Source organism: Dipodomys merriami, unplaced genomic scaffold (genome assembly GCF_024711535.1).
Source record: "Dipodomys merriami isolate MVZ:Mamm:240054 unplaced genomic scaffold, mDipMer1.0.p SCAF_37, whole genome shotgun sequence".
Taxonomy (NCBI): domain Eukaryota; kingdom Metazoa; phylum Chordata; class Mammalia; order Rodentia; family Heteromyidae; genus Dipodomys; species Dipodomys merriami.
In genome coordinates, this window is record NW_027205270.1 from 3,156,499 (window position 1) to 3,183,130 (window position 26,632).

Consider the following 26,632-nt stretch of genomic DNA (forward strand, 5'->3'; position numbering starts at 1 on the left):
GTCTGGAGGCCAGAGATACTGGCTAAGCTTCCTGCCACACAGTAGACAGCTCCCAGAGGCAAGAATCATTCCCCACGGATAAGCAAGCATGAGTAGAATAGGAAAGCTCTTAGAAATAAACTTCCCCTATTAAAATACTCATTTAACATGGCCAGTCAGAGTGACACATGCTTGTAATCCTAGCATTTGAGAAGTAGAGGCAAGAGGATTGAAAGTTTGAAGCCAGCCTGGAAAACAAAGACTGTCTCAAAATCTGAGACAAAACAAAGGGTTAACTGAAGTTGGAGGAATTCATATAGAATTTAAGATGAAAATTTACATGATATGACAAGAATTAGACACATTTATACTAGAAATGAAATACTGAAATCAGAAATGAAAGACGAAGGGCTAAGTCACAAAGTGATGAGTTATGGATAAAGCTCCAGAAGAACTATGCAATTACAAAGCCCATACAACTGCATTGGAAGTTGCCTGGCAAGGTGGGTCATGCCTGTAATCCCACCTACCCAAGAGGTGGAGACTGGCAGGATCACAGTTTAAGATCAGCCCAGGCAGTGGATTAGCAAAAAACCCTCTCTTTAAAACAAAGAAAAGAAAAGACAAAAAGTGTATTAGAAGCTGGAAAAGTAAAATCAGAATTGTAGGAAAAGAAAATCAGTTAGGATGAGAAGCCAGTATAAAAGAGCACTCCAAGACAGGTACAAAACTGAAAACCCACCACAGAAACGAACATCATCAAAGGAGATAGATGCTGGAGTCCCATAAACAGACATTCTGTGGGGGACCTGGGAGCCATCCTTTGGTCTTCCCAGCAAATAGCATGGAACTGAAGGAAGGTAAGAGCCAGAATTAGGTTGGAAAACTTTTCACAAATTAAAAACAAAAACTTTATGGTAAGAAATTACCACATCCTGGAGTAAACTAGTAAAAATTGTCAAATACTGATTCTAGTGAACTTAAAGGGTTTTTTTTTAAGTTTTTTATTAAAATATTTTTACTGAAATACAGGAAAGCTTATAAATCTCAAGAATACAGCTCAATACAAATTTACAAAAGATACAGCCTTGTATATAACAGAACTTTACTAACAAGTCAGAATATCCGTCACCCAACCCCCAGACACCACCTGATGCTCTAAACTTGGGGTTGGTTCGCATCTGGTGGTAGTAGTAGTAGTAGTAGTAGTAGTAGTGTGTGTGTGTGTGTGTGTGTGTGTATACATAATGTATATATACATATATAATTTTTAAGTTTTTAAATGGTTGAAAAAAATCAATGCTATTGCTATTTCATGGAAAAGCAAAATCAGAATTACATGAAATTAGCCCTGTGCCTACAGCCTGATGCACAGATAGGCATTTCAGAGCATCATCGTGGGTGGGTGCTGGGGTCCCTGACCATGGCCCTCACTCTGTGGGTCCTGTACTATGGTGCTTGAGGCTACATGCCCAGGTATCTCCAGTTCAAGAAGAAACTGGAGAATTAATTCCCTGGTGTCTGGACATCTGTGGCAAGGGAGTACCACAGGTTACCAGCTTCTGCAAAGTGATGGTAGCTAGGAAGTTGGTTCACTACAAGAAGAGAGGCGATAGCTGTATATGGCACCAAGGCTAAGATTCTGAGGCTGGTGGCCACCATCAAAGTCCCCTTGGCCCAGGGCTAGTGTGCTCTGAGGGCAGGGCTCAGGGCCTTTGGGACCACCCTTCCCCACAGATGATAGGAAGGACCAAATGTCTGTAGATCCTTGGTCCTTCCTCGACGTTCTTTTGGCCCGAGGGTGGGGGCAGATATCAATACCTAGGTTTTGCCTCTGTGAGGGAGAATGTGGACCCCTGGTCACCCCTGCCCACAGACCCCATCCCCCATCCCCTGTATCTCCCACTCTCCCTCTCTCACACTTCCCTTTCCCCACTACCCTCTCAGTTTTGTAGAAAGCAAAGCTCTAGGTCCATAAGGTAACTATTAAAATTTCTAATGACATTGATTATTTTTGTCTGTTCTTGAATCTCATATGTATGGAATTGTGTTTATATAATATGTACTCTTATATTTTGGTTTTCATTCACTGATTATGAGGTTCAGTGTGTTAGATGTGGCAGTATCTGTGGTTCATTCTTACTATTTGGATATTCCATTTCATGAATAGGCCACTGTGTAGCCACTAGATTGCAGATAGTTTGGAAGTGGTCATTCCCAGTTAAGGGTTATTATAAATCATTATATAATCATTATAAGACATTCTTAATTCACATCTCTTGGTGCATTAGTATACATGTATATGCTTCTATTGAGTTTATTTCTAGGACTGAAATCATGTGTGTTTAACTGTAGTAGGTACCAACAGTTTCCAGAGTGGTTGTAACTACTGCCATCCTCACCGGGAAGTAGTGCCAATCATTTTCTTGTGACAGGCATATAACAATATTTCATTGTGGCTAACATACGCTTTTTTTGTGGAATGGCTATACAGATTGGTTGCCTATTTCTTCAGCTTTGTGTTTCTATCTTTATCATACTAATTGGCAAGGGATATTTGTTGTGGGTGAGTCTTTTGTTACAACATTCAGATCCTAAGTAAAGTAATCTAAGAATTTTCTACCAAATTAAATCACCATTCATATATTATAAACTTCATTAAGACATTTCCAGGGCTGGCAGAGTTGTTCAAGTGGTAGAGTGCCTGCCCAGCAAGCACACAGACCTGAGTTCAAACCCCAGTATATTTCCAAATATGCAGAAACTAAAATTTTTTGAACATGCCTACAAATAAATGATGGAGATGTTGTGTTATAAACGGTCTGGGAGTGAACACTGAATCTATTCAAATGTAAAGTCTAAATTTAAACAACTGTGAATAATTTTCCTAAGACAAAGGATATTTTTATGTCGTGTCTTATAGAGAGGGAGAAATGAGTTAATGAGTATACCAACAAAAATCAGGTAAGAACATCAAGGAGAGAGATAGGAGAAATTTTAGAAGTGCTAACATCTTTGTCTTTTAAAGTCTTACTGTCGACCCAGGTGCTGAATCATACCTGTGATCATACCTGTAATACTAGCTATTCTGGAGGAAGAGATCTGAGGATTGTGATTTGAAACCAGCCTGCACAGGAAAGTCTATAAGACTCTTATCTCCAATTAAGCACTGAAAAGCTAGAAGTAGAGCTGTGACTCAAGTGATAGAGCACCAGCCTTGAATGGAAAAAGCTAAGAGACAGCACCAGGCCCTGAGTTCAAGCTCCAATACTGGCAAAAAAAGAAAAAAGCCCTACTGTCATTACAAAGAAATTTTGTAGCTTTTCCAAGTTGCTAGGAGTGTTACTAGTAGAAGAATAAAATACAAAATCTATGACAAAAGATAAAATAAGCATATAGACCTGATAAACAAAATGATGAGGCAGTAAATACAATACTAAATAGGATAGAATCAACAAGTAAGTAGAGACTAATGGCATTAAACAACGTCAGGAAGGTTGAGAAACTGTATTTAGCTGTGGGGAAATCAGTACCAAATGTTGTTGGCTCAGAGGATATATTGCATGTAGAATATTATCGCAACTTTGCAGAGTATAGTCTCTTCTCTAGCACCATAACTGAGCCTATTAGTACACTTTATTAGCTGCAAAGTAAGTTTCAGTTACAATTCTTTGCAAGGCATAGGATTTATACAACATTGTGTATGTCCCTAGATGGTGGTTTATGCAGAACATTGCAGGAAGGGAAGACAAGTCTAAGTCCAGGGTACATTGTTGAGAATGGGGCTAGTTGTCTGGTATTTTGTGTAATTCTGAATTTGTATTGTTGCTTAATTTATTCCTCTATTTCTGTGTTTCTTGAAGACTGGAAGTTAGATTCAAGGATTGGATTGGGTTCTGATTTCCTCACTGGTAGGGGATCACTAGGTTAAGAGTCTGGTCTTGCCATTGTAAAGTTGCTTTTTACTTCCTTTGCATTCAACATCTTTTTTGCTTTTGTTTTCATTGCCAGTCTTGGGCACTGTCCCTGAGCTTTTGTGCTCAAGGCTAGTGCTCTACCACTTGAGCCACAGCTCTACTTCCAGCTCCTTTTGTAGTTTATTGAAGAGTCTCACAGACTTTCTTCCCCAGGCTGGCTTCAAACTGCAATGATCCTCAGATCTCAGCCTCCTGAATAGTTGGGATTTCTAAGTGTCAGCCACCATCATCTGGCTGTATCCAACATCTTTAGGAACTGCAAAGTGATTATTTGCTCATTCTATCATTCTTATATGTAATACCTGGCATTTTCTAAACGTGAACAGATCTAGAAAACATGATAATTGATTTTATTTTTGCCAGTCTGGGGCTTAAACTCAGGGCCTGGGCACTGTCCCTGAGCCTCTCTGTGCTCAAGGCTAGCACTCTACCACTTGTGCCACTTCCAGCTTTTTCTGTATATGTGGTGCTGAGGATTCAAACCCAGAGCTTCATGTATGCTGGGCAAGCACTCTACCACTGTGCCACATTCCAGCCCCCATTATGTTAATTGAAATAAGTCAATCACAGAAAAATACATGGTGGTTGCAGAGGGTGGGAGAGAAATGGGAAGTTGTTTACTGGGTATAGTTATAGTTGTATACCATGAGTAAGCTCTAGAGATCAAAACAACATAGTGTCTATAGTTACCAATACCATCTTGTGTGCTTAAAATTTTAAGAGGAAGCCTGGCACTGGTAGCTCATCCCTGTAATCCAAGCTACTCAGATTTGAAGCCAGTCTGGGCAGGAAAGTCTGTGAGATGCTCTTCTCCAATTAACTGCCCCCCCCCCCAAAGCTAGAAGTAGAATGTGGCTGAAGTGGTAGAGCAGTAGCCTTGAACAAAAAGGCACAGAGATAGCACCTAGGCCTTGAGTTCAAGCCCCAGGACTGGCACCTAATAATAATAATAATAAATTAAGAGGATAGAGCCTTTGTAAAGTGTGCTGTTCTTCATCAATTGTTTCTTTTTACCAGAAAGCCAATATAATTCATAGATTTCTTTTTAATTACCAATTAGCAGAATAAAAGGTGGCTTAATACCACCTTTCTTATTGGATGATACATGTGGGTATGAGTATATTTTTAAAAATTCTTAACATATTTGAAGCCAGGATACAGCATATACTCAGTGCTGTCAACCAGATCACTATTATGATGCAGGTACACACTTGAAATCTGGTCATAGTTTGTCATACTATTATCTTTTTAATCAAGTTGTAAATATTGTTAACATTTTATTTATTAAGTTTAAGTGCTGTCTTCTAAGCTGGGCGCTGGTGGCTCACGCTTATAATCCTAGCTACTCATGAGGCTAAGATCTGAGGATAGAGGTTCAAAGCCGGCCCAGGCAGAAGAATCCCCGTTGGACTCATCTCCAACTAACCACTCCAAAACTGGAAGTGGCTCTGTGGCTCAAGTGGTAGAGCACAACTCTTGAGCACAAGGGGGTAACCCTGTTCAGCAAGAAATGTACTCATTACCTTACTTATGTAACTGTAACCCCTCTGTATATCACCTTTACAATAAAATTAAATTTAAAAGGCTCAGAGACAGCACCCAAGCCCTGAGTTCAAGCCCCACTACTAACGAAAGAAAAAAAGAATGGGGGAGAGAGAGAGAGAGAGAGAGAGAGAGAGAGAGAGAGAGAGAGAGAGAGAGAGAGAGAGAGAGAGAGAGAGAGAGAGAGAGAGAATGAGCAAATGAATGTCTTCCAGCTGTGTACCAGTGACTCATGCCTGTGGTCCTAGGAGATAGAGATTGGCAGGATCACAATTTTAGGCCAGCCCTGGCAAGAAATTAGTAAGACCCCTGTTTCAAAAAGATGGGTTGGAGATGTGGTTTAAGCAATAGAGCCACTGCCTAGCAAGTCATGAAGCCCTCAGTTCAAACCCCAGTTATGTCACCACTCCCCACCCTCCAAAAATAATTTATTGTCAAGCTATACCTATAATCCTAAGTGTTTGGAAAGATGGAGTTGGGGAAGATTGCAGTTTGAGGCCAACTTGGGCAAAAAACTAGACTTCATCTCAATCAAAAAGCCAAGATGTGGTCCCAAATATGTGGGAAGCCATAGTTAGGAAGATCAGTCTGTGACCAGCCTTTGGGAGAAAATAAAAACAAAAAAAATCACCAACACAAGGCTGTACATGAAGAATAATTAAAACTTCAAAAGTGTGTGTTATGATTCAGCATTGAAACAAAAAGTTACTGTGTGTGCAAAAGCATGTAAATTCAGCTCCGGGCATGTATATGGTATTAGCAAGGTAAAAGTTAATAGTAGGTCTAGTGGCCACATTCCATGTATTGTAAAGTACCTTATATGGTAATAAATATATAAAGCAAAAACTCAGAAAATAAGGAGATACCTGCATAAGAAGAAATTTTGTGAGTGGGTTTGTGTACATGTATATAGATGTACAATGTACACCTGGGTGATTTTTTCTTTGTCCTTCTGTACTGCATTACTCTTGCTCAGCTTTTTCACCCAAGTCTGGTACTTTACTGCTTGAGCCACATTTCCAGTTCCATAGAGTTATGGGATTTTTTTGTTTGTTTGTTTTTTTTGTTTGTTTGTTTTGGGGGGATGATAGTATTGCAGCTTAAACTCAAGTCTTCACGCCTGCTAGGCAGTTGCTCTACCACTTGAGCCATACCTCTAAGCTACCCTAGTTTCAATACTATTTCTTCACATATAACCCCACCCCAACCCAACCCCCTAGAGGAAGTATATTCTCAGAGAAAGTGGCGCAATGGAAAGAAAGTGTTTTTAAGACACTGCTGGGCTACCTTATAAATTGCTGAAATTGGCTTTGGTTTTGTTTGGCTCTTGTAGTGTCTTCCCAGGGTGTTTCAGTGGCCCTCCCAGAGAAACCTGACGGGCCAGTTTCCAGGCTGGCTTGGTTTACATCGTCTTTCTTTCATTTGCAGCTACTGAGATAGAGTTGCCAAGATTTAGTTTGTAACTTGTCCTTGAATGTCGTCTTCTTTGCCTTAGCCATGAGAGTTTTGAGTTTTAACGTTTGAGGCAGAAGTAGTCACCAAAAACTATATTATGTTCCAGTTGCCACAAAAACCCTGTAGTCAATTCATTCTTTTGACTTTTCTCCAGACAATAGAAACTGGAACAGAGCTCAGAAGTTATGGTATATACTTTGTTCTATTTTCTGTATATTATATGGTCTCCTAGCACCTCTGAAGGGCTTTCAGACTGCTACCTCCAGCACCCACCTTCTCTTGGCTGACTCTTCATTTACCTCCTTCTGTAATAAATGTAGTTTCATGGGTCTGAATAGTGTATATTTAGAGTAGGTATGTTTGTTTTGTTTTGTTCTGTTTTTGTGTCATGGGGCTTGAACTCTGGGCCTGAACACTGTCCCTCAGCTCTTCAGCTCAAGGCTAGCATTCTACCACTTGAGCTACAGCACCAGTTCCAATTTTCTGGTGGTTAATTGGAGGTAAGAGTCTCACAGACATTCCTGCCCAGACTGGCTTTGAACCGAGATCCTCATATCTCAGCCTCCTGAGTAGCTAGGATTACAGGCATGAGCCACCAGTGCCTGGCAGAGTAGGTTGTTTTTAATTCTAATTGAAACCATTTATTCATGTAACTTAGTACTTACATTTCATCTCATCCTCAACAGTTTTCTAATGTTTAAATATTATCAACTGCTTTAAAGCTTCTGAAGGTTGTATAACTTGTATATCCTACAGTCATTTGACAGATCAATAACCTATTGAGTTCAAATTACAGGCCCCAAACCGTTCAAAGTCCTGTAATATATTTTACATGTGAAGACATGAGTTGAGAGATCAGGGATGAAACCTTCACCTGCAGCTTCGCACTTGTTTGTGCCCCACAACAGTTCCTTGTGGGTCACAACCCATGCTTTGATGTTCCTAGTGCATACAGGGCCACTGAAAAAGTTCAGGAGCCTTTGCCTATCAGGTGATACTTGTACAATACCTTAAGAGGTAAGTTTTTCCAAAAAGAGAAGACAGTGTTTATAGTGAGAAAACAGTTAAAGACACCAGGCACTATGTGGTTGTATGGCAGGAGGCTATGAGGGTGGCTTCATGGTAGGGAGGTGTGCAGGGGTGAGGGGCTGCTGACAGTGCTCTGGAATTTGGCTTCTGTCCTCTGCCTGTCATAACTGTCAGTGGGAAGTAGTGTTTTGGGAACATAACAGGTGGCATTGGGTAGGATGATTTAGATGGGGACCAGGCAGGAGACTATGCTAATCGTCCACGACAGTAGGAAGGGAAAAGTAACCTGATGCCTTCATGAACTGAGGAAGTTGAAACAACACGGTTCATTCACAAATACACACATCGTCGCTAGCCTTTCTTTTTGGGGGTGGGGGAGGTGCAGCATTGGGGTTTAAACTTAGGGCTAAGTACTCTCAGCACAGGCTGCTTGCAGTGGAAACCAGAGGAGCCCCAATCTCATAACCTAATGCTTTTTGAAAGCCTCACATCCCAGTATCATCACACAGGACTTTGGGAAGGCACAGACAGACATTCCATCTCTAGTAGATTGTTTCCAATTTTGACTGTTGCTCAAGTGTCACTATGAAAATCCTTTTATATGTTTCGATGTGTGTGTGAGAACTGGAGTTACTTTTCATGTTTATGTCCAAGGCTGCTTTCACACTGTAACCTTCCTAAGTAGTAGATTACAGACATAAACCACTGTGCCCAATTTCCTAGTTGAGATGAGAGTATCACTAACTTTTGCCCAGGATGTCCTCCCAATCTCTGCCTCCTGGGTAGCTGGGATTACAGGTGTGTGCTACTGTGACCTATCAGGATTTCTTTGGTTAATGTTTTTGTTTTTGTTTTTTTTGTAAAAATACTGTACAAGGGGGTTATAGTTACATGAATAAGGTAATGAGAACCATCAGGATTTCTTAAGGGACAAGATCACAAATTACAGCTCACTGCCTGGTTTGTTTTATTTTTTTATTTAGAGATGTTTTTATATTTATCGGAGAGCTGCCAAGTTGGTAGGTAGAGCTCTTGTACATCCTTTTCATACCTTCCCTAATGTAAATATTTTATATAATTCTGGTAGATCAAAAGTAAGAGGTTAATGTTGGCATAATACTGTTAACTGCAGATTTTTAAACTTCATTATTGTTCTTTTTATTACAAGATCCAGACAAAATGTGAAATGCAACTACATTGCATTCAGTTGTCCTGTCTCCTTAGATATGAAACAAACTTACCAATTGCAGAACAGTGGTGTATGAAACAAACTTACCAATTGCAGAACAGTGATATACTATGTGTAGAGTTCTTATTGTTTTTAGCCTTATAGTATCCAGTCAAAACACTGTTTAAACAAAGTTACTACTATGTAACCTTTGGGTTCTGCTTTCTTTCACTTAGAAAACAATCATTTAAATCTTATCTACATTGTTGCATGAATCAATAGTTTGTTCAGTTTTAAAAATTGAGGTGGACTTCACATAACAAAATTAACCATTTTAAAGTGAACAATTCAGTTGCACTGAGTTTGCACACAGTATGGTACAGCTACCTCTTAACTCATTGGGTAGCATTTTCACTCCTCTAGAACTAGACCCTACTGAACAGTGACTCTTGTCTGCACACCCCCAAGCCCTGCCCTCAGTCACTCTGCTTCTATACCTCTATTGGTTCTGCCTCTTTCATATGAATGGAATTGATCTGGCTTGTCAGTGAACATAATCTTTTCAAGGTTTATCCATGTGATAGTATGTGTCAGTGCTTCTCTTTTTGTGGTGGTAAATATAACAGAATTAGCCATTTTAGACTTATTTAAGTGTACATTCAGTTCAGTGGCATTGATTACATTTCCAGTATTATGCAACTGTCAGTAGCATTTCTACAATTCGTGCATCACCCTCAACCATTCCCCATCATGTACTAACTCTCCATTCTCACTATTCCCAGCCCCTGTAACTTCTATGTCTTACTTCCTTTATGAATTTTCCTCTTCTTGGTAATTTGATTCAGTGGACTCTTGTATTTATTCTTTTGTGTTCGACATGTTTCACTTAGTGTAGTGTTCAAGGCCGAATCATATGCCACTATGATTCCACTGCACTTAGTCTGCCTTCTCATCTGTTGTTGTTTTTACTGGTTGTGAATGCTGCTTCTGTGAGTCTGGATATTGAGTTCATTGCGAGCAGTGTTGACGCCTGCTCTAGAGTGTGCATGTGGACATGGAATTGCTGAGTCTTGCTGGGTGCAACTTGCAGCTTTACTGGGTGAGTGTGAGCTGACTTCCAGAGTGGTTAGACCACAGACTTCATTTTATCAGATGTCTAAATTTTGGCTCATTTTGTGGGTGTGTAACCAGTTTTATTGTGACTGTAATTTGTGTTTCCTAATTTCTAAGGGGATGAAACACATTTGTACATATTTATAAGCCATTTGAGTTTCCTGTTTTGTAACATGCCTATTATTTTTCCTATTGGTAGTTTTGCTTTTCTAAATTAATGTTGATTAATTGATATCTCTAAATAATGCCTATTCTTTGGTTTCTATGCAGAACAAATAGTGGAGAAAGATGAAGGTCCATATTATACTCACCTGGGATCTGGCCCCACAGTAGCCTCTATTCGGGAACTGATGGAGGAGCGGTGAGTATTGCACAGATACTTGTGTGTTGATAGAATGTGGATTGTAAGTACTGCTGGTTTCTGTTGCTTTGTATCAATAGCATTCAAAATGAAAAGCCTCCTGATTCAGGTTGTAGCAGATTAAGTGTGGGAACATTACTTGCAGGCCTGGGTTTGTTTCTTCAATCTGTAGCTTTGCCTTCCATGTGCCCCTCCTCCTCTCTCCACCTTTTCTCTTATTCCTGAAATATTTTTATTGAAAAAAAAACACAGTTTTTTGATTCTGTGTCTACAGAGTTAGTTTTCCCTAGCTAAAATTTTGCTGGTAGCTTTTCTGTGATACTGTTTAAAATGTTATGCCCTCTAGAAGGCCTATAAATTGGTAGTCAGAGCTAAAGGCCCAATTGTAATTAGGTTCTTTTTCTTTCTTTTTCAAAACTACTTCATAGATTGTATCATGTATTTGACTTCTTGTATGACAAGACGTTCTAAAGCAATATTGTGCATATAGTCAAGAAGTCCTGATTCACTAGAGGAAAAATCACTTAGAAAAAAGATTCTGAGTACTAAGGGTGTGGGTGTTCATTGCTACAGTTGTCTGTCCATTATTTTTAGGCCATTTTCAGTAGCAAGACTGAAGTTGCAGGTTTTTAATCTTTATTATTATTTAGAGATTGACTACATCCTAAGCTTATATTGATTTTCTAAATTCAAATTCAGGATTTTGGAGGGTTTTTTGTTGTTGTTGTTTAACTTTGTTTTGCTTTTTAGGCAATTCATATAGATTTTTTTAAGCTGTTCATATAGACTTTAAAGTCTGTGTCTCTGGCTGTAGCACATAGTAGATACTCCAGAGGTACATACAATCTGAGAATGTTGTGAGGATACTCTGCATTCCCATATGAGAACCACAGAGTATCTGTCATATATACTTCATATACTTGCACAGATTGCTTTAAAAAGAAAAAGACACAATAAGTACTAGTATTTCAAAGAAGATAAAGGCAAAGGTGATATAGACACAGCCATATGTTTGCCAATATATGCATGTAGTTGTGTGGAAGGCTGAATGGCTTAGAGTTTCCACAGATTTGAGAACAAGATTTTGTGTCACCTGGGGAACCAGACTAGTTCTGTCAGTATAGCAGCGAACATGATTGATATGTCAGACAAGATGGGTGGAGATCAGTGTTATACAGAATCACTCAATTTCTTGTCATCTGGAACCATTCTGTTTAGAGTAGCCCACCAGAAAAGCATTTGATCACAGAGCTGCTCTGTAAATTCAGATAGGATTTAAAGGCTCTTCTGAGTCCAAGAGAACCAAGTAGGTTTAAAGCAGTGTGTATTGTACATGCCACTACATACACCCACATGCATGTCTCCTACAGTTCCCAGACTGGACAAGTCAGCATTGGGCCAAAGAGATTTATTTTGTAAGGAATGTCAACATGTCATTTGCTGCAAGGGAGTCATATATATATGTTTGGTCTAGGATGGCTGTTTGGTTTTTTGATTTTGCATTCCTGCATTTTACATTTTTGCAGAATAATAATTTCATAAGATTTCCATATAGCCCTCTAAGTAACTTTTAACTCAAACAGAGTATATCCTGAAACAAGAATCATTAGGCAGTGATAAAGTTGAGAATGTATTTTTTTCTTCATTGCTTAGAAATAGCAGCCAACTTTAGATTCTCTAGAAACATTCAAGGGAGGAATTCCTCTCAAGAATACACCACGAATACTTACGGTTTTCCTCAGCAACTGGTTTATTTTTATCTCAAGAACCTTGTAAATCATGTAACAGATTGCATTTCCATCTTTATGTTGGCTGCTAGTAAGTGTAGAGTCAGCATTGTATTATCACTACCACAATCTCTTCCCCACATGCATGAGCACTTGTGTGTGTGTGCACACACTTGTGCACACATGCACACACTAGAAAGGAATGTGTCACCTCTAGTTCTGAGCCTAGAGTCTTTAATAATGTTTCTTATATCTCCTATGATAACATATTCCAGGCTTGTCTCAAAAATATACCCCCAATTCCACCAATTGTATTTTATATACCTATCAGTCCTTTATTTTCTGACCCTTTCCCTCTTTTCCCCAATTTTGTCACTTGTTATTTTTACCTTATAGGCTATTATTGTTGTCATTATGCTGGAAATTGAGCCCAAGTGCTATACCACTGAGCCACATTCTTAGCCCTTAGTGGAACCAAAGAGGGGAATGAATGAATGAATGAATGAAAATACTTGGGTAGGGGGAAGAGGGAGGCAAGTTTTTAAATGGCCTTGACTATCTTTCTCTCCTTTTCCTTTCCTCCATCATTTCTATGAAGAACCACCATACTGTGACAGGAGTTGGTTAAAGTCAGAGAGGGGAAAATAAACTGAAATTAAGGAGCAATTAGTACTTTCAGTTTTTCTGATACAGATCTGGGAAAGGAGGGAAGGTTGACAGCAAATCCCAGAGTATCCCAATTTCTTTTTTCTTTTTTTGTTTTTTGTTTTTTGGTTGGTTGTAGGGCTTGAAGAACCTAGATGCTGCCCTAAGCTCTTCATCTCATGGCTAGCACTCTACCACTTGAGCCACAGGGTCACTTCCAGTTTTCTGGTAGTTTATTGGAGATAAGAGTTTCATGGCCTTTCTCATCCAGGCTGGCTTTGAACCATGATCCTCAGATCTCAGCCTCCTGAGTAGCTAGGATTACAGTGGTGAGCCACTGGCACCCAGCTCCCAATTTCTTTATGGACTTCATACTTGAATGCTTAGACACCTAGGATCCTCATTGTCACAGATAATTGGAGTCAGTTTTCAAACTCATATCTGAGAATGGTGCATCACTACCCACATTCTTGTGCAGTCTGTCTTGAAAAGGGAACCTCTGCAGCCTAGGAGTTCTATAAATGCTTGTTCTAGAAACAAAGAACCAACACTGTGCTTGCAAGTTGCTGAGCTGTGGGAGAACTGATCTCCTCAGGGTGGCAGAGCTAACTCTGGAGAAGCACAGTTTTAGAGCAATGATTCTTAATGTTTAGGAGGCTTGTGGAAGCACAGAGTGCTAGACTCGACCAAGTTCCTCATCAAGTGGGTCAAGGATGAAACTTCAGAGCCTGCCTCTTACTTCTACTAATTTTCTAGATGATATGGATAATGATCGTGGTTTCATCCTTGGAGAATACTAGCTGAGGTCCTTAGTTATCTTTAGAACGAAGAAAGCTTAATAAAAACCCTTTTATTATCATTTTTAATTATAACAATAAGAGAAAGGGACTCAATCTAAGTATAGGCCAGCTATAGTGAGGCACACCTGTAAACCCCTGCATTCAGGAGGCAGAGGCAAGAGGACAGTGAGTTTAAGGCCAGCCTCTGTGACATAGCTAAACCCTGTCTCAAAAAAAAAAAAAATTCAAGTATAGAGTGGATGAAACTTCAGCAATTATTCCTCCTGCAGAACACTTCGTTAAAAGTTTAATGTTAACCTTCAGTCTTTCTAACCATCTACAAAGATATGTGTATCTCTGAGTCAGGTAGGATTAATCATACCCACTCTTGTACCACTGAGCTATACCCCTAGCCTGATGTATTTGTGGTTATTTTTGAGGACATGATTTCTAGAATTGGAGTGAATTAGAGAATGTGTATTTTAGTAGTAGCTATGCTAGCATTACACCTTAATAATATATTAAAATAAGGTGCCATGATCAAATTGAAATCATTATAAAACAAACTCAATAAGGATAGCTTGACTTACACAAAGTCTGTTAAACATATTATGTTTATTGATCAAAGAAGAAAAACTGTTCAACACTTGTCTTCTTAGATGTTAAAATGTATTTGATAAAGTTGTGTGGCCTTAGGCAAGTCAGTTATGCTCTGTTTCATACTTTCATCATTGCTTAGATGGTGTTAGAAAACTTAGGCTTTGAGCACTCAGGACAGGCCCAGGGAAGTGAGTATATGTAGAAGGCTTCAATATTGTCTAGGTGAACATGGACATTGGTATTTGTGTGTGACCAGAACACTCCCCCAGTCTTGTCTGTTCTTAGGGTAGCTAGGGTAGTTAAGTAAATGGTTTCCCCATTTGTTTTCTTTTGTGTTATTGAATTTATAAATAGTGAATGCTCGATAACTCTGCTAGCAGGGATGGGTGCAAATGATTCTCTTGATGTCACTAATCAAGGACATTCTGCCTAACTGCCCCCTGTACTGGGACTAAAGATGAATGTAAACAGAAGATGGGTAGAAAAGCAAAGGCCAGCCTAGGAACCTGCTAAGTACCCATTGTGTCTCAAGAGCCTCTGATTACAGAATAACAATTTAAACTTTCTGTTGTTCTCCCGAGTAACTAGAAGTTTGAATTAATATGCATAAGGGCTTGCCTTCTTGACATGGGTTATTTTCCTTTGTGGCTCCACTATACTGATGGTACCATCTGTTTCCTTCTCTAGGTATGGAGAGAAAGGGAAAGCCATCCGGATTGAGAAGGTCATTTACACGGGGAAGGAGGGAAAGAGCTCCCGTGGCTGCCCCATTGCCAAGTGGGTGAGTGTCAAGTCCCCACAGCCAAGATGTGCCTGGCTGTCTTTGCCCATGAGCTCATATAGCAGAACAAGTTTCAGACAAGCAAAGGGGTGGATGTATTTGAAGGCAACAGACATGTTCACCATGAAGAGACTCTGGAGCCAATGCCTAGTGCTTGGTTAGGGTCATTTTCTCCTAGCAAAAGCTGCTTGTCTTTGTCTTGATTAAATGCCAGTCTCTGGTATACTGAGCTCTGTTGTAATTGTGTTAATCATTCTGCTTAGTTCATGTGGTCTGTGCTTCAGAGCTAAAGGGGAAGGAAATGGGGAGCTGGAAATGCTGCCATCACTCTGAGGAAATGGGCCCCTGAGGAGTCTCCTCTCCCATCTCCATGTAACTATGGTCCTGGAACCTAGGAAGAACCCTGAAGGTTACCCTGCTGTGATCCAACCTGAAGGATGTTGCAAAGCCTCTGGCTTTACAGGGTTGTGATCCACCTTGCCTCTGCCCAGCCTCTGAGTTAGTGTTTCTTGCCAGGAAGCCTGAGCATTTCAGCAAGGAGAATTATCATTGACATCAATCCCAGTTACCAAAAACAAAGGCCAGTTCTCTTGGCTTTCCCTTCTCACTCTAGGTAGCTCTTTAATCATCTGCTTCTGCTGAAACCAGGCTCTTGGAATACCTATGAGTTTAACATCTGCTGGGTACTCAATGAGGGTATGTATACGAGTTGCTCATACCCACACACTTCTGAAGGAACCTAGAATATTCATCTTCAAGCTGTTTATGCTTTATAGACCCTGAAAGTAGTGGGGACATAAAAAGATGAGATTTAACTTGGAGAGGCAAACATGTTGCTGTAGAAGTCAAGAACAAGGGACTTGAGTGGCAGGATTTGATGTTCAGGTTAGGTATTCCCAAGAAAGTGGAGGTGTGAAGCCATGGGCACTGGGCCATATTAAGTGGACTGGGCAGTAATGGAAGCATTCCCAGTGAGGAGAAGGTCATGTGGGCAAAGTCACAATGGCTGATGAACACATATGGCTGACTCTGAGGAGACTAGTAGGATGACCTTCATCAGCATTTGTCCATCTGCACACATGCTGGTTTAAATTGGCAGACCCCTGTCCTCTGCATCTTTGCATTTAGTGGCTATAGATTTGTGAATATTTAACTGCCACATGCCTATTTTTAACTGTTTTCAGTCTCTACTGCAGAATTACATACAACAAAGGAATCTGCTACTTAGTGCACTCACGGGTATGACAAATATTGTCTCCATCTTTGTGTCTGTCACATAATTGTGGCAAGAGAATGACAGTGATGTTTCTGTTTGGTTTTTTGAGAAATTCACATCTTGGATCAGAAACTGAAGATCCTTAGGATACAGATAGAGCTAGAAGCATTTCCAGCATCAGAAAAGATAGCAGCTTAAAGAGAGAGGTGGCTGGTTATGTGGGTAGCATTAAAGAAGAGACTATGTATGTTCAGAACCTAGAAGTAGATGGTAAAGCTTTTGTTCCTGATCATACTTGCAGGACTCTGCCCAGGACTGAAAGAACATGTTTATTATGGGCAGGAAGCTGAAGGTTAGAAGGGACGAACCCCATCCTCAGTACATTGATCTCACAGGGTCTGAGCACATGTAGAATACAGCCTGAGGTTCTTTCAGGGATGGAACAGCTGATGGAGATCCCCAAAACTTTATAGACGATGCATAGAAGGGGATGTGTAGCAAGTGTAGGAAATTTTCCATGCTAATGATAATACAAGAAAACATTTTTTTTTCTTATGGCAAAAACACACAGGTAGTTGGTCACAAAACTGAGTAGTAAGAAAATAGTGCTGAGGATTTGGGGGGTTTTGTTTTGTAGCCACTGTCAGTGTGGCAGGTTGGGAATGAGAGGTGCTTGATATACAGCTGCCAAATACTCGGTGAATTTTGGTAGGAGGGCTCCTGTAACGATTTCTACCTACTTTGGAAGGTAAGAGGGGGTAGTTATTCCCTCTCCTCTCGCCTGCTAGAGAAGTGACTCAGAAGTGCTTTTAAGGGAAGATTACTCTTGGTGGTAGCTTGGCATCAAGCACTTTATCCAGTGCTCTGTGATCACGGGGAAATGGCAGCAGCATCCACCTGCCTGGGGTAGAATCACTTCCTGTGGGGTCGCTGCACACTGGTCCAGGAGTTGTGTTTTCAGCCAGGGTTTATGTCTGTGTTTTTGTAGCTTAAACACCCCCACCCCCACCAGTACCTCAGTACTATTAGCTAAAAGCAGTGATTGGGATTTAGGGGATAAAGTCAAGGTACATCATAGGTACCTGAAAATACATTGGAAGAATGATGTGAGAATGGAATGGATCAGCCCCGAAAGCCAGCAGGTTCCTTGTGATTTGAAGGTAGCCACGCCCCTCTGGGAGGGTCGATTGGGCTCTGCTGGTGTCATGCTGCTGATGTTACAGTGCCAGGAAATTCTTGCCCAGAACCTAGGTAAGATACTGTGATTATCAGACAGAAAATGTTGTGGTACCTGGGTGTGGTGGCATTATGCATTCTCCTTAGATTTTTACATTGTTGTTTCTTCCTTCTGGGTTCCTTCAAAGGTGTGTGGGCATGGAGCAGTGCCCCTTTTTTGTTTTCTAGGTTTTTGATATACCCATGGGCTGTAACACTGTGGCCAGAGAGAGAGCTGTCATTAATCTGTGACATTTATGTTTGCCACTTGAGAAAACAGAATGACATGGCCTCAGTCACAGCTTTGGCTGGTTAGGTCTTGCTGTGTGGCCTGAACACATGCCCTAAAATTTAAAAAAGCCAGTCATAAAAGGACAAATGTCATGTAATTTTACTCACACAAGGTACTTGGAAGAGTCAAATTTATGGAGACAGAAAGTAGAACAGTTGGTTGCAAGGGGTCATGGGAAGGAAGGATGGAGTAATTGTTTCATTAATAAAGCTTTTGCTTCAGAAACTTACAGAAATCATTGTAGTGGCAAAACAGTGTCCATGTACCTAATAACACTAAAATAGGCATTTTAAATTGTGAATTTTGTATATTTTGTCAAAAGATGGAATGTGGCACTCACATCATTTAAAAGTTTGCATTTTTGCTTTTCTTGCAAATGGAACAAACTATCTGCACCAACTGGCTGCATTTCCCCCAGGCAGTTGATAGAAGCCAAGCTCACTTCTAATGAGCAGATGCCTTCACCTTGCTGTGTCCACACCACTCCTGGCATTGCATCTGGCTATTTCATTCATAACTATTGTCTGTGCCCAGGTGCCACTTTCTAAGCCTTCAACATGGGCTAAGTGACAGAGTTTAGCATGTCCATCTGCAGCCCAGGCAGCTCCTGATCTCCAGACTCATCCTGTTGAGAACTATTAGAAATAGCTACTTAGGTGTTCCCAAGTAGCTTGATCTCAGCATGCTCCTTGTTATCTCACCACTCAGCAACACTACCATACCCACTCTTCTAAGCCACACAGCACAGAAACCACCTGCTACCTGTCCTTTAGCCTCAGGGTCACCCCATATTGATCATACATTACTTGGGGCCCTTTGAGAAGATTCAACTATCCCCTTCCCCAGTTCCCAGGACCTTGATACATCTTTCCCCCCCTCCCCCGGATCCAGTCGTGGGGCCTGTACTCTGGGCCTGGGTGCTGTCCCTCAGCTCTTCAGCTCAAGGCTAGCGCTCTACCACTTGAGCCACAGCACCACTTCCGGCTTTTTTCTTTTTGCTTATGTGGTGCTGAGGAATCGAACCCAGGGCCTCAGGCATGAAGGCAAGCACTCTACCACTGAGCCACCTTCCCAGCCCCTTGATATATCTTTTTGTTTAGAGAAAGAATGAAAACTGGAAAGAGAGCACCTGGCTCCTAGCTGCAGAGCAGTGTTGTGAGTATGCGAGTGCACAAACACCAGTACTCATAAGCTTGAATTTGATCTCATACTCTTGCTTAGCTTTTTAACTTGTGGCTGGTACTCTACTGTTTGAGCTGTACTTCCAGATGTTTGCTGGCTAATTGAAGATTAAGAGTCTTATGGATTTGTCTGCGCAGGTTGGCTTTGAACCAAGAGCCTCAGATCTAAGGTCTCCTGAGTAGCTATATTACAGTGCAAGCCACTAGTGCCTGGCTTAAAAATGGGTTTATTGCTGGGCACTTGGAACTTATTCCTGTAATCCTAGCTACTCAAGGGGCTGAGATCTGAGGATCACAGTTTGAAGCCAGCTCTCGCAGGAAAGTTCATGAGACTCTTATCTCCCATTAACCTCTAGAAAACCAGAAGAGGCATGGTGACTCAAAGTGGTAGAGCACTAACCTTGAGTGAAAGAGCTCAGAGACAGTGTCTAAGCCCTGAGTTTAAGCCCCATGACCAACACCAACAACAAAAACCAAACCACTTTGAGATGTAATTCTCATACCTCACAATTCAGCCCTTTAAAGTACACAATTCAGTGTTTTTGAGTATATCTTTTTGTTTGTTTTGTTGTGCTAATACTAGGGCTTGAACTTAAGGCCTCAAGCTTTCACTTAGTTGTTTTTGTTCAATGCTGGTGCTTTACCACTTGAGCCACACCTCTACTCTGGCTTTGTGCTAGTTAGAGTCTCTTGGGTTTACCCTCCCAGGCTGGCTTTGAACCAGGATATTAGCCTCCTGAGTAGCTAAGATTATGGGCAAGAACCACTGGTTCCTGATGAGTGTAGCATTTTTTTAAATGATGGTAACATATGTACAATGTAAAATTTACTATTTCAATTATTTTGTGTCCAAGTCAGTAGCATTAAGTACATTGACATTGTTGCAGCATCAGCATAGTCTATTTATAAAACTTTTTTTTAATCATCCCTATGTGAAGCTCTGTCCCATTAACAGGAACTCATTCTTCCTCAGTTCCTGACAACCCTAATCCACTTTCCATCTCTCCGAGTCATATTCAGGTACCTCATGTTAGTGGAATCATACAATAGAGTTTTGACACCCAGTTCCTTTGGTAATATTCCAAGGTGTAAAATTGCTGGATTATATGCTAATTCTGTGGGGGGGGTTGTATATATTTTTTATTGTAAAGATACTGTACAGAGGGGTTACAGTTACATGAGTAAGGTAATGAGTACATTTCCTGTCAAGCGTTGTTACCTCTTCCTTTGTTTTTCCCCTACCATCCCTTCCCTCCCCACTTCCTTAACTCCTCCCTCCCCCCCCCCCCGCCCTGCCTCCCGCAAAGTTGTAAAGTTCATTTTCAACATAGTGTCTTGTACATCTCATTGTTACAATGGGTCAACCTGTATCCTTAGTTCAGCATTTTGTTATTTCCCTTCCCCTCCCCAAATTAGAAAAATGTATAAAGAAGATGCAGGGCACCAGAATCAAATACAGTGAAAACAGGGGTTATACCATGGGGAAAGAATATACAAAAAAAAAAATCACATAGTACATTAAAAATACATTAAAAACAACAGCAAGAAAGATAAAAACCCCTTGTGTCCCTATTGTGGGGTTCATTTCACTTAGCATCATCTTATATGGTCATATGTACATAGCTTTTGACCTTTTCTGCTTGTCCTAGACATATACTAGTTATTGCAAATAAGAGAAACCATGGGACCTAATGTTTCTTTGGGCCTGGCTTATTTCACTTAATATAATTTTTTCCAAGTCTTTCCATTTCCTAACACATGGGGAGATGTCATTCTTTCTGATAGAGGCATAGAATTCCATTGTATACATATACTTCATTTTCTTGATCCATTCATCTACTGAGCGGCATCTGGAGGGGATGTGGCCAAAAGGGAACCCTACTGCATTGTTGGTGGGAGTGTAAACTTGTTCCACTTTGGAAAGCAGTATGGAAGTTCCGCAAAAGACTACACATAAAGCTCCCCTATGACCCAGCAATCCCACTTTTGGGCATTTACCCAAACAATCACAAACAAGGCCATACTAAAGCTACCAGCACAACTATGTTTATCGCAGCATTATTTCACATAGCTAAGATGTGTTTTGTTTTTTGAAGAACCACAAACTGTTCTCCCAAGTGCCATGCCCTTGCTTTTTTAACCAAAACCGCATAGGTGTACCACATTTTCTCTGCAAATGCTTTAGGATACTATCAAGGTTTCTTTTATGTAATCTTGTCATACTAGGTCCTTGGGAGGCTGAGGTCAGGAGGATCTTAGTGCCAGGGCAGCTCATGCAGAGGAGCCCTCGCAACTTCATCTCAACAGAAAGAGCTAGAGTGGTGGGCATAACCCTGCTATCTGGGAAACCTAAGACAGACAGATCATTACCCTGCCCGGGCACATGACCGAGAAGAAAGGAAGACCTTATCTCAAACTAACCAGCAACAAAGGGGCTAGAGACATGGCAGTGGAGAGGACCTGCCACTTAGCAAGCGCAAGTTTAAATCCTAGTAATGCAAAAACAAAAATATGAAGAAAACGATCTCTAACTATATATTTCTGATTTAGGAATTTATCTTGCATAATTTTACTCCTAAGTCTATGGCCAGTCATCAGTGTCTTAGACTTTGTGCTGATTTTTATTTTATTCTTTGAAGAAACTGTGGGGTTTTTGTTGTTGTTCTGTGATTATATCAGTCTTCTTAATCTGTGTGGTTGCTGTTGGCAGGATGTGGCACCCATGGGACACTATCCTGAGAGACTGGGCACCCCAAGTCTGTGTGGCAGTGACAGGTGGATGACACCAAGAAGGAAACATAGCTCCTGCAGTTAACTGAACCCTCCATCCTTGCAGGTGATCCGCAGGCACACACTGGAGGAGAAGCTTCTGTGCCTGGTGCGGCACCGAGCAGGTCACCACTGCCAGAATGCTGTGATCGTCATTCTCATCCTGGCTTGGGAAGGCATACCCCGCAGCCTTGGCGACACCCTTTACCAGGAGCTCACTGACACCCTCCGGAAGTATGGCAACCCCACAAGCCGAAGATGTGGCCTCAACGATGAGTATGTAGCAGGGTGGCAGTAGGTGGGCAGTGTCAGGGAACCAGGGTCCTCCACCAGGCCCAGGCAGCAGGTCCAGGAATTCTTACAGCCCTGGGTTGGCTCACTCCTCCCTGGAAGCCGTGTGTTCTGCAGAGCTAGGACCGAGGCTGAGGAACAGTTGCTCACCCATAGACAGATCCCAGGGTGAGTTCTGGCTCCAGCTCTGCTTCACTGCTAAACTCCAGATTACTATTGAAGTCTTTTTTTTTGGGGGGGGGGGAGGTCTGGTCATGGGACCTGAACTCTGGGCCTGGGCGCTGTCCCTCAGCTCTTCAGCTCAAGGCTAGCACTCTACCACTTGAGCCACAGCACCCTTCCGGCTTTTTTTTTTTTTTTTTTTTGCTTATGTGGTGCTGAGGAGTCAAACTCAGGGCCTCATGCATGCAAGGCAAGTGCTGTACCACTGAGCCATCTTCCCAGCCCACTATTGAGTCTTAACTGATGTTAGCAAAAAAGTATATGTGTTCCTCAAATATATGGTCTTGATATTTATGAAACCTACCTTTTATTATGGTAAGGTACATTTACTTTCAATTAAGCCTTTTAGGTAGGTACTTGGGAGAATTTTAGCACTTACAGTCATTATCATCACAGTCAAGATGATGTTCCATCACTCCCACAGGACCCTTTAGCAACCCTTTTCCAACCACCCATCTTGTTTCTTGCCTCCATTGGTTTGCTCTCACAAGAATGCTACATAACTGGGATCATATTGCGTTAGAGTCCCTGAACCTGACTTCTTACATTGAGCATGGCGTTTCTGAAATTTACTTGGTTAACATGTCAGTATCCACATCTATGTGGATTTGTTGCTCTTTATCCATTCTCCAATTGAAGGACATTTTGATTTCTGGCTTTTGTTGATTATTGAATTGTAACGTGTCTATTAGTTTTAAGACCCATCAGTATCTGAGCTAAAGGAGCAAGCATATTCAAGCTTTAGGTCTCATGTCATTCCTGCTGGCTGGACTACATTGGAGCTGGCCAGGATATTACAGTTAAGGCAAAGCATGAACCTTCAGGCTTTCACTAGATTCCTTGCCTTATCTCAACCCATACACTTTTCCCAACAATAAACTCTGGTTAGACCAGCAATTTAGGACTGAGGACTAACAGGCTGCTGAGAGCTAGCTTTCTACCTCAAAAGAAATCTGAGGAAGGAATTTGGGGTCAGGAAAGAGAGGGTAGTAAATGGGATGCCAGGCCTCAGCCTCCTCTTAAGGGAGGAAGAACAGTCTGGCAAAAAGATACCACATCCATACACCTACCCTATGATGTTCATTGCAGTCGGACCTGCGCCTGCCAAGGCAAAGACCCTAACACCTGTGGTGCCTCCTTCTCCTTTGGCTGTTCCTGGAGCATGTACTTCAACGGCTGCAAGTACGCACGAAGTAAGACACCTCGCAAGTTCCGTCTCGCAGGGGACAATCCCAAAGAGGTGAGTGGAGCTGTGCTAGAAGCACAAGGGCCTCCCTCTCATCCTTTCTCACCCCTGGGGTCCTCAGTAGTCAAATGGGAGGTAAGATTGGTACACCACAGGTGTCAGAAGATGTAAATTGTTTGGCTTTGGGTTTTTTTAACTCGCTTTATCTTCCTGTGAAACAAGGTGTATAGAGGCATATAAACTTAAACTTACCACCTCAGGTTTTTCAGTTTAATCAACTACTTTAGGGTAACTACTCTGAAGACTTACGTATTCAAATTGCTTATCAGAAGGTGGTCCTGTCAAAGGATCAGATTCCTTTTTGAGACATCTTTTTGAGTGCAGGAGGTACAGCAAAAAAAAAAGGGGCCTTTAGTCCATGCGTCATCCTCTTGAGTCTTTGCAGGACTGTCTGAAGTATCCTGTGATTTGCTACCTGCAGGGCATCTATCTGGTCATAATAGGGCCTCACTGTTTCAATGCTGGATCCTGGACCTCAGTCTGGGCTGGCATCCATACAATATAGATGCCAGGCATGCACTTTCTCTCTGTAGCCGCCTCACCTGGGTCACTGCCCATAGGACCTCTTCTCTATGCCCATGACAACGGGACTAGGGCCCCTAAGTCTCTACTATAGGCTCTACTAAGGATGTAGGAGCCATAAGCCTCAACCATTTCTCCTTTCTCGTTCATGTTGAATGGCCATCCCAAGAAGTGACCTCAGAATTCCAGACACAAAGCAGGCACGAGTGTTAGGCTTCTTACCATGTCACTTCTAGCCTCCCTGTCTTTTGCCTGTGATCCTGAGGAGTTGAGGTGCTGGGTCCCTTTGCTAGGATGTAGGCAAACATCATGAGACTGGCCTTACATTCCAATATCCCAAGTTCCTAGCACCAACAGGGCTTCCCACTTTCCTGTAGGGCAGGAGCATCTATTGGACCTCCTCTCCACAGCCCATGAAAACAACTGTTCTCCAGCTTTGTTCTTCTTTAACAAGCATTTTCAAACATAGAGCTTTTGTTCCCCCCTCCCTCCCCGCACACATACACAACAACAAAGAAAAACACTTGATGTTTATTTTCTGAGCTTAAGTAAGTGTAATTTGATAGAATACCTTTTTCCTTTGCAGTACTGGGGTTTGAACTCGGGGCTTCTTGTTTGCTTGCTCAGCTTGTTTGGTTGGCATTGTACTATTTGAGCCACATCTCCAGTCCTACTTTTGCTAGTTATTTTGGAGATGGAGCCTCACAGACTTTTCTTCAAACCTCTGGGTTTCAGCCTGATAAAGAATTTTATAAGATAGGATCCACTTTCCATATGAAGCAGCAAATGCAGTTGCTTCAGTGGCTAGAGAAACGCCATGGTCACCAACACCTAAGAGTTACCAGGAATGAAAAGCCACTCGCTTAATTTGTCACAGATACTAGCTTGATTCTGACAGCCACCATTTCCTGTGTACCTGCTATATGGTGGATACGGTCAGTCCTAATCACCTTACAGGTACTTGAGTTCATCCTAGGATCTCCCAGTGAACTGGACGCTGTTCTTCACTTTACTGAGGAACAAGTAGCTTGCACAAGTGCTGTGGATTGATCAAGGTGAAGGCAGGATTCCATCCTAGGCTTTGTTTCCCTAGAGCTCACAAATCTCATCTCTGGCTATGTGGCTTCAAGCCCTCTGTGCTGGAGGCAGCAGCCAGGGAGGTAGCCAATCCCTGTCACTACTAAATTGACCGCTAAGCCATCACTCTTAATTCTCATTTCTAATCTTGTCTACTTGCCTTTGTCTCTTCCTCCTGCTGTCTTCTTAAACTCTCAATTACCTGTGCTCATGGCCTCTTAGGAGGCTCTGCAAGCCATGCTGCCATCCTGTGAGGTGACCCAACTCTGCTAAGGATAGTGAGGTGCTGCTGCTTTGTCTAGAGCAGCGCCATCTGGTGGAGCATTCTCTGTAATGGAAACATTCTCTGCTGTCCCGTCCCCTACAGGAGACATACATTACTGAGCATATGAAATGTGCCAGTAAGACCGAGGGATGGAATTTATAATTTTAGTTAAAATTAATATACATTTCAATAGCCATATGTGTCTTTTGAGTAATACAAATAGTATGTCAGTCTGGTGGCTACAGCTTTGGGATTCCCCAGAACAACTGGCTCATGACAGGCTCTGGTCCAGGCCAGCTATAGAGTTCATAGCAAAGAACTCATGTCTGCTTCTGCTTTCTTGTCTTTAACATAGGAAAGAAGACTCTTACCTATTACTCTGTTGTTTTTTTTTCCCTGCCTACCATATACCACACTTGTGGCAGGGCATACAGCACTGGAAACAAGAGCCTGCTTTATGAATCATGGCCTGAACTGGGCCATGGCTCTGAGGAATGGTAGCCAAGTAGTCAAGATGACTGGACCTTTCTGGCAATGAATTTTCTTGTTGAGTCTCCAACATTAAAATGGATATGGTAGAGGAAACACTAAAATCCCAATGGCAGTTAACCTCCACTTTCCTAGTGATACCTGGGGATGGGGATGGATGGAGTTCATTTTCAACAAGTGAAGTTTTCCAGACAGGGCCACTCTGAATGTATGTGACTTTTCTCTCTGCAGGAAGAAGTGCTCCGGAAGAATTTCCAGGGCCTGGCCACTGAAGTCGCTCCCCTTTACAAGCAGCTGGCCCCTCAGGCCTATCAGAACCAGGTACTAGGGCCTAGACCACATGCCATCTCCACCCAGGCTCCCTGAAGTTGCGAAGTGGAAATGTGTGCTTCTTTGTGCTCAAGCCCAGAAGTGAGGGAATGGTGTAATTATTTTTTTAAAAAAAAATAACCCCCTTCCTTTTTTTTTTTTTGTAGTTATGATGTTTGAACTCAGCACCTTACAGTTGTTAGACTGGTCCATGAGCCATGCCTTTAGCTCTGGGACATTTTTAGGATAGGGACTTGCTTCCTGCCTTACGCATGTACTTGAGCAACTATCCAACTACTTTAGGCTTCCTGTCATTGCTGGAATTATAGGCACATGCCACCATGACTAACTTTCCTCCATGGACTCTTGGTGAACTTTTCCT

At 41.7% G+C, this 26,632-nt stretch overlaps 1 protein-coding gene and 1 pseudogene across 6 annotated transcripts in view; both read left to right on the forward strand.

Annotated features, from left to right (window-relative positions):
* The window catches only part of Tet3 (tet methylcytosine dioxygenase 3), a 104,146-nt gene that overhangs the window by 64,365 nt on the left and 13,149 nt on the right, over positions 1 to 26,632 (forward strand). For all 6 annotated transcript variants that reach the window (XM_069989008.1, XM_069989009.1, XM_069989010.1 and 3 more), the window contains 5 exons: positions 10,534 to 10,624; positions 15,063 to 15,156; positions 21,897 to 22,105; positions 23,432 to 23,582; positions 26,173 to 26,262. In XM_069989008.1, coding sequence (XP_069845109.1) covers positions 10,534 to 10,624; positions 15,063 to 15,156; positions 21,897 to 22,105; positions 23,432 to 23,582; positions 26,173 to 26,262 — 635 coding nt within the window. The remainder of the gene's footprint in view (positions 1 to 10,533; positions 10,625 to 15,062; positions 15,157 to 21,896; positions 22,106 to 23,431; positions 23,583 to 26,172; positions 26,263 to 26,632) is intronic.
* Positions 1,403 to 1,666, forward strand: LOC138804565 (selenoprotein W pseudogene; annotated as a pseudogene).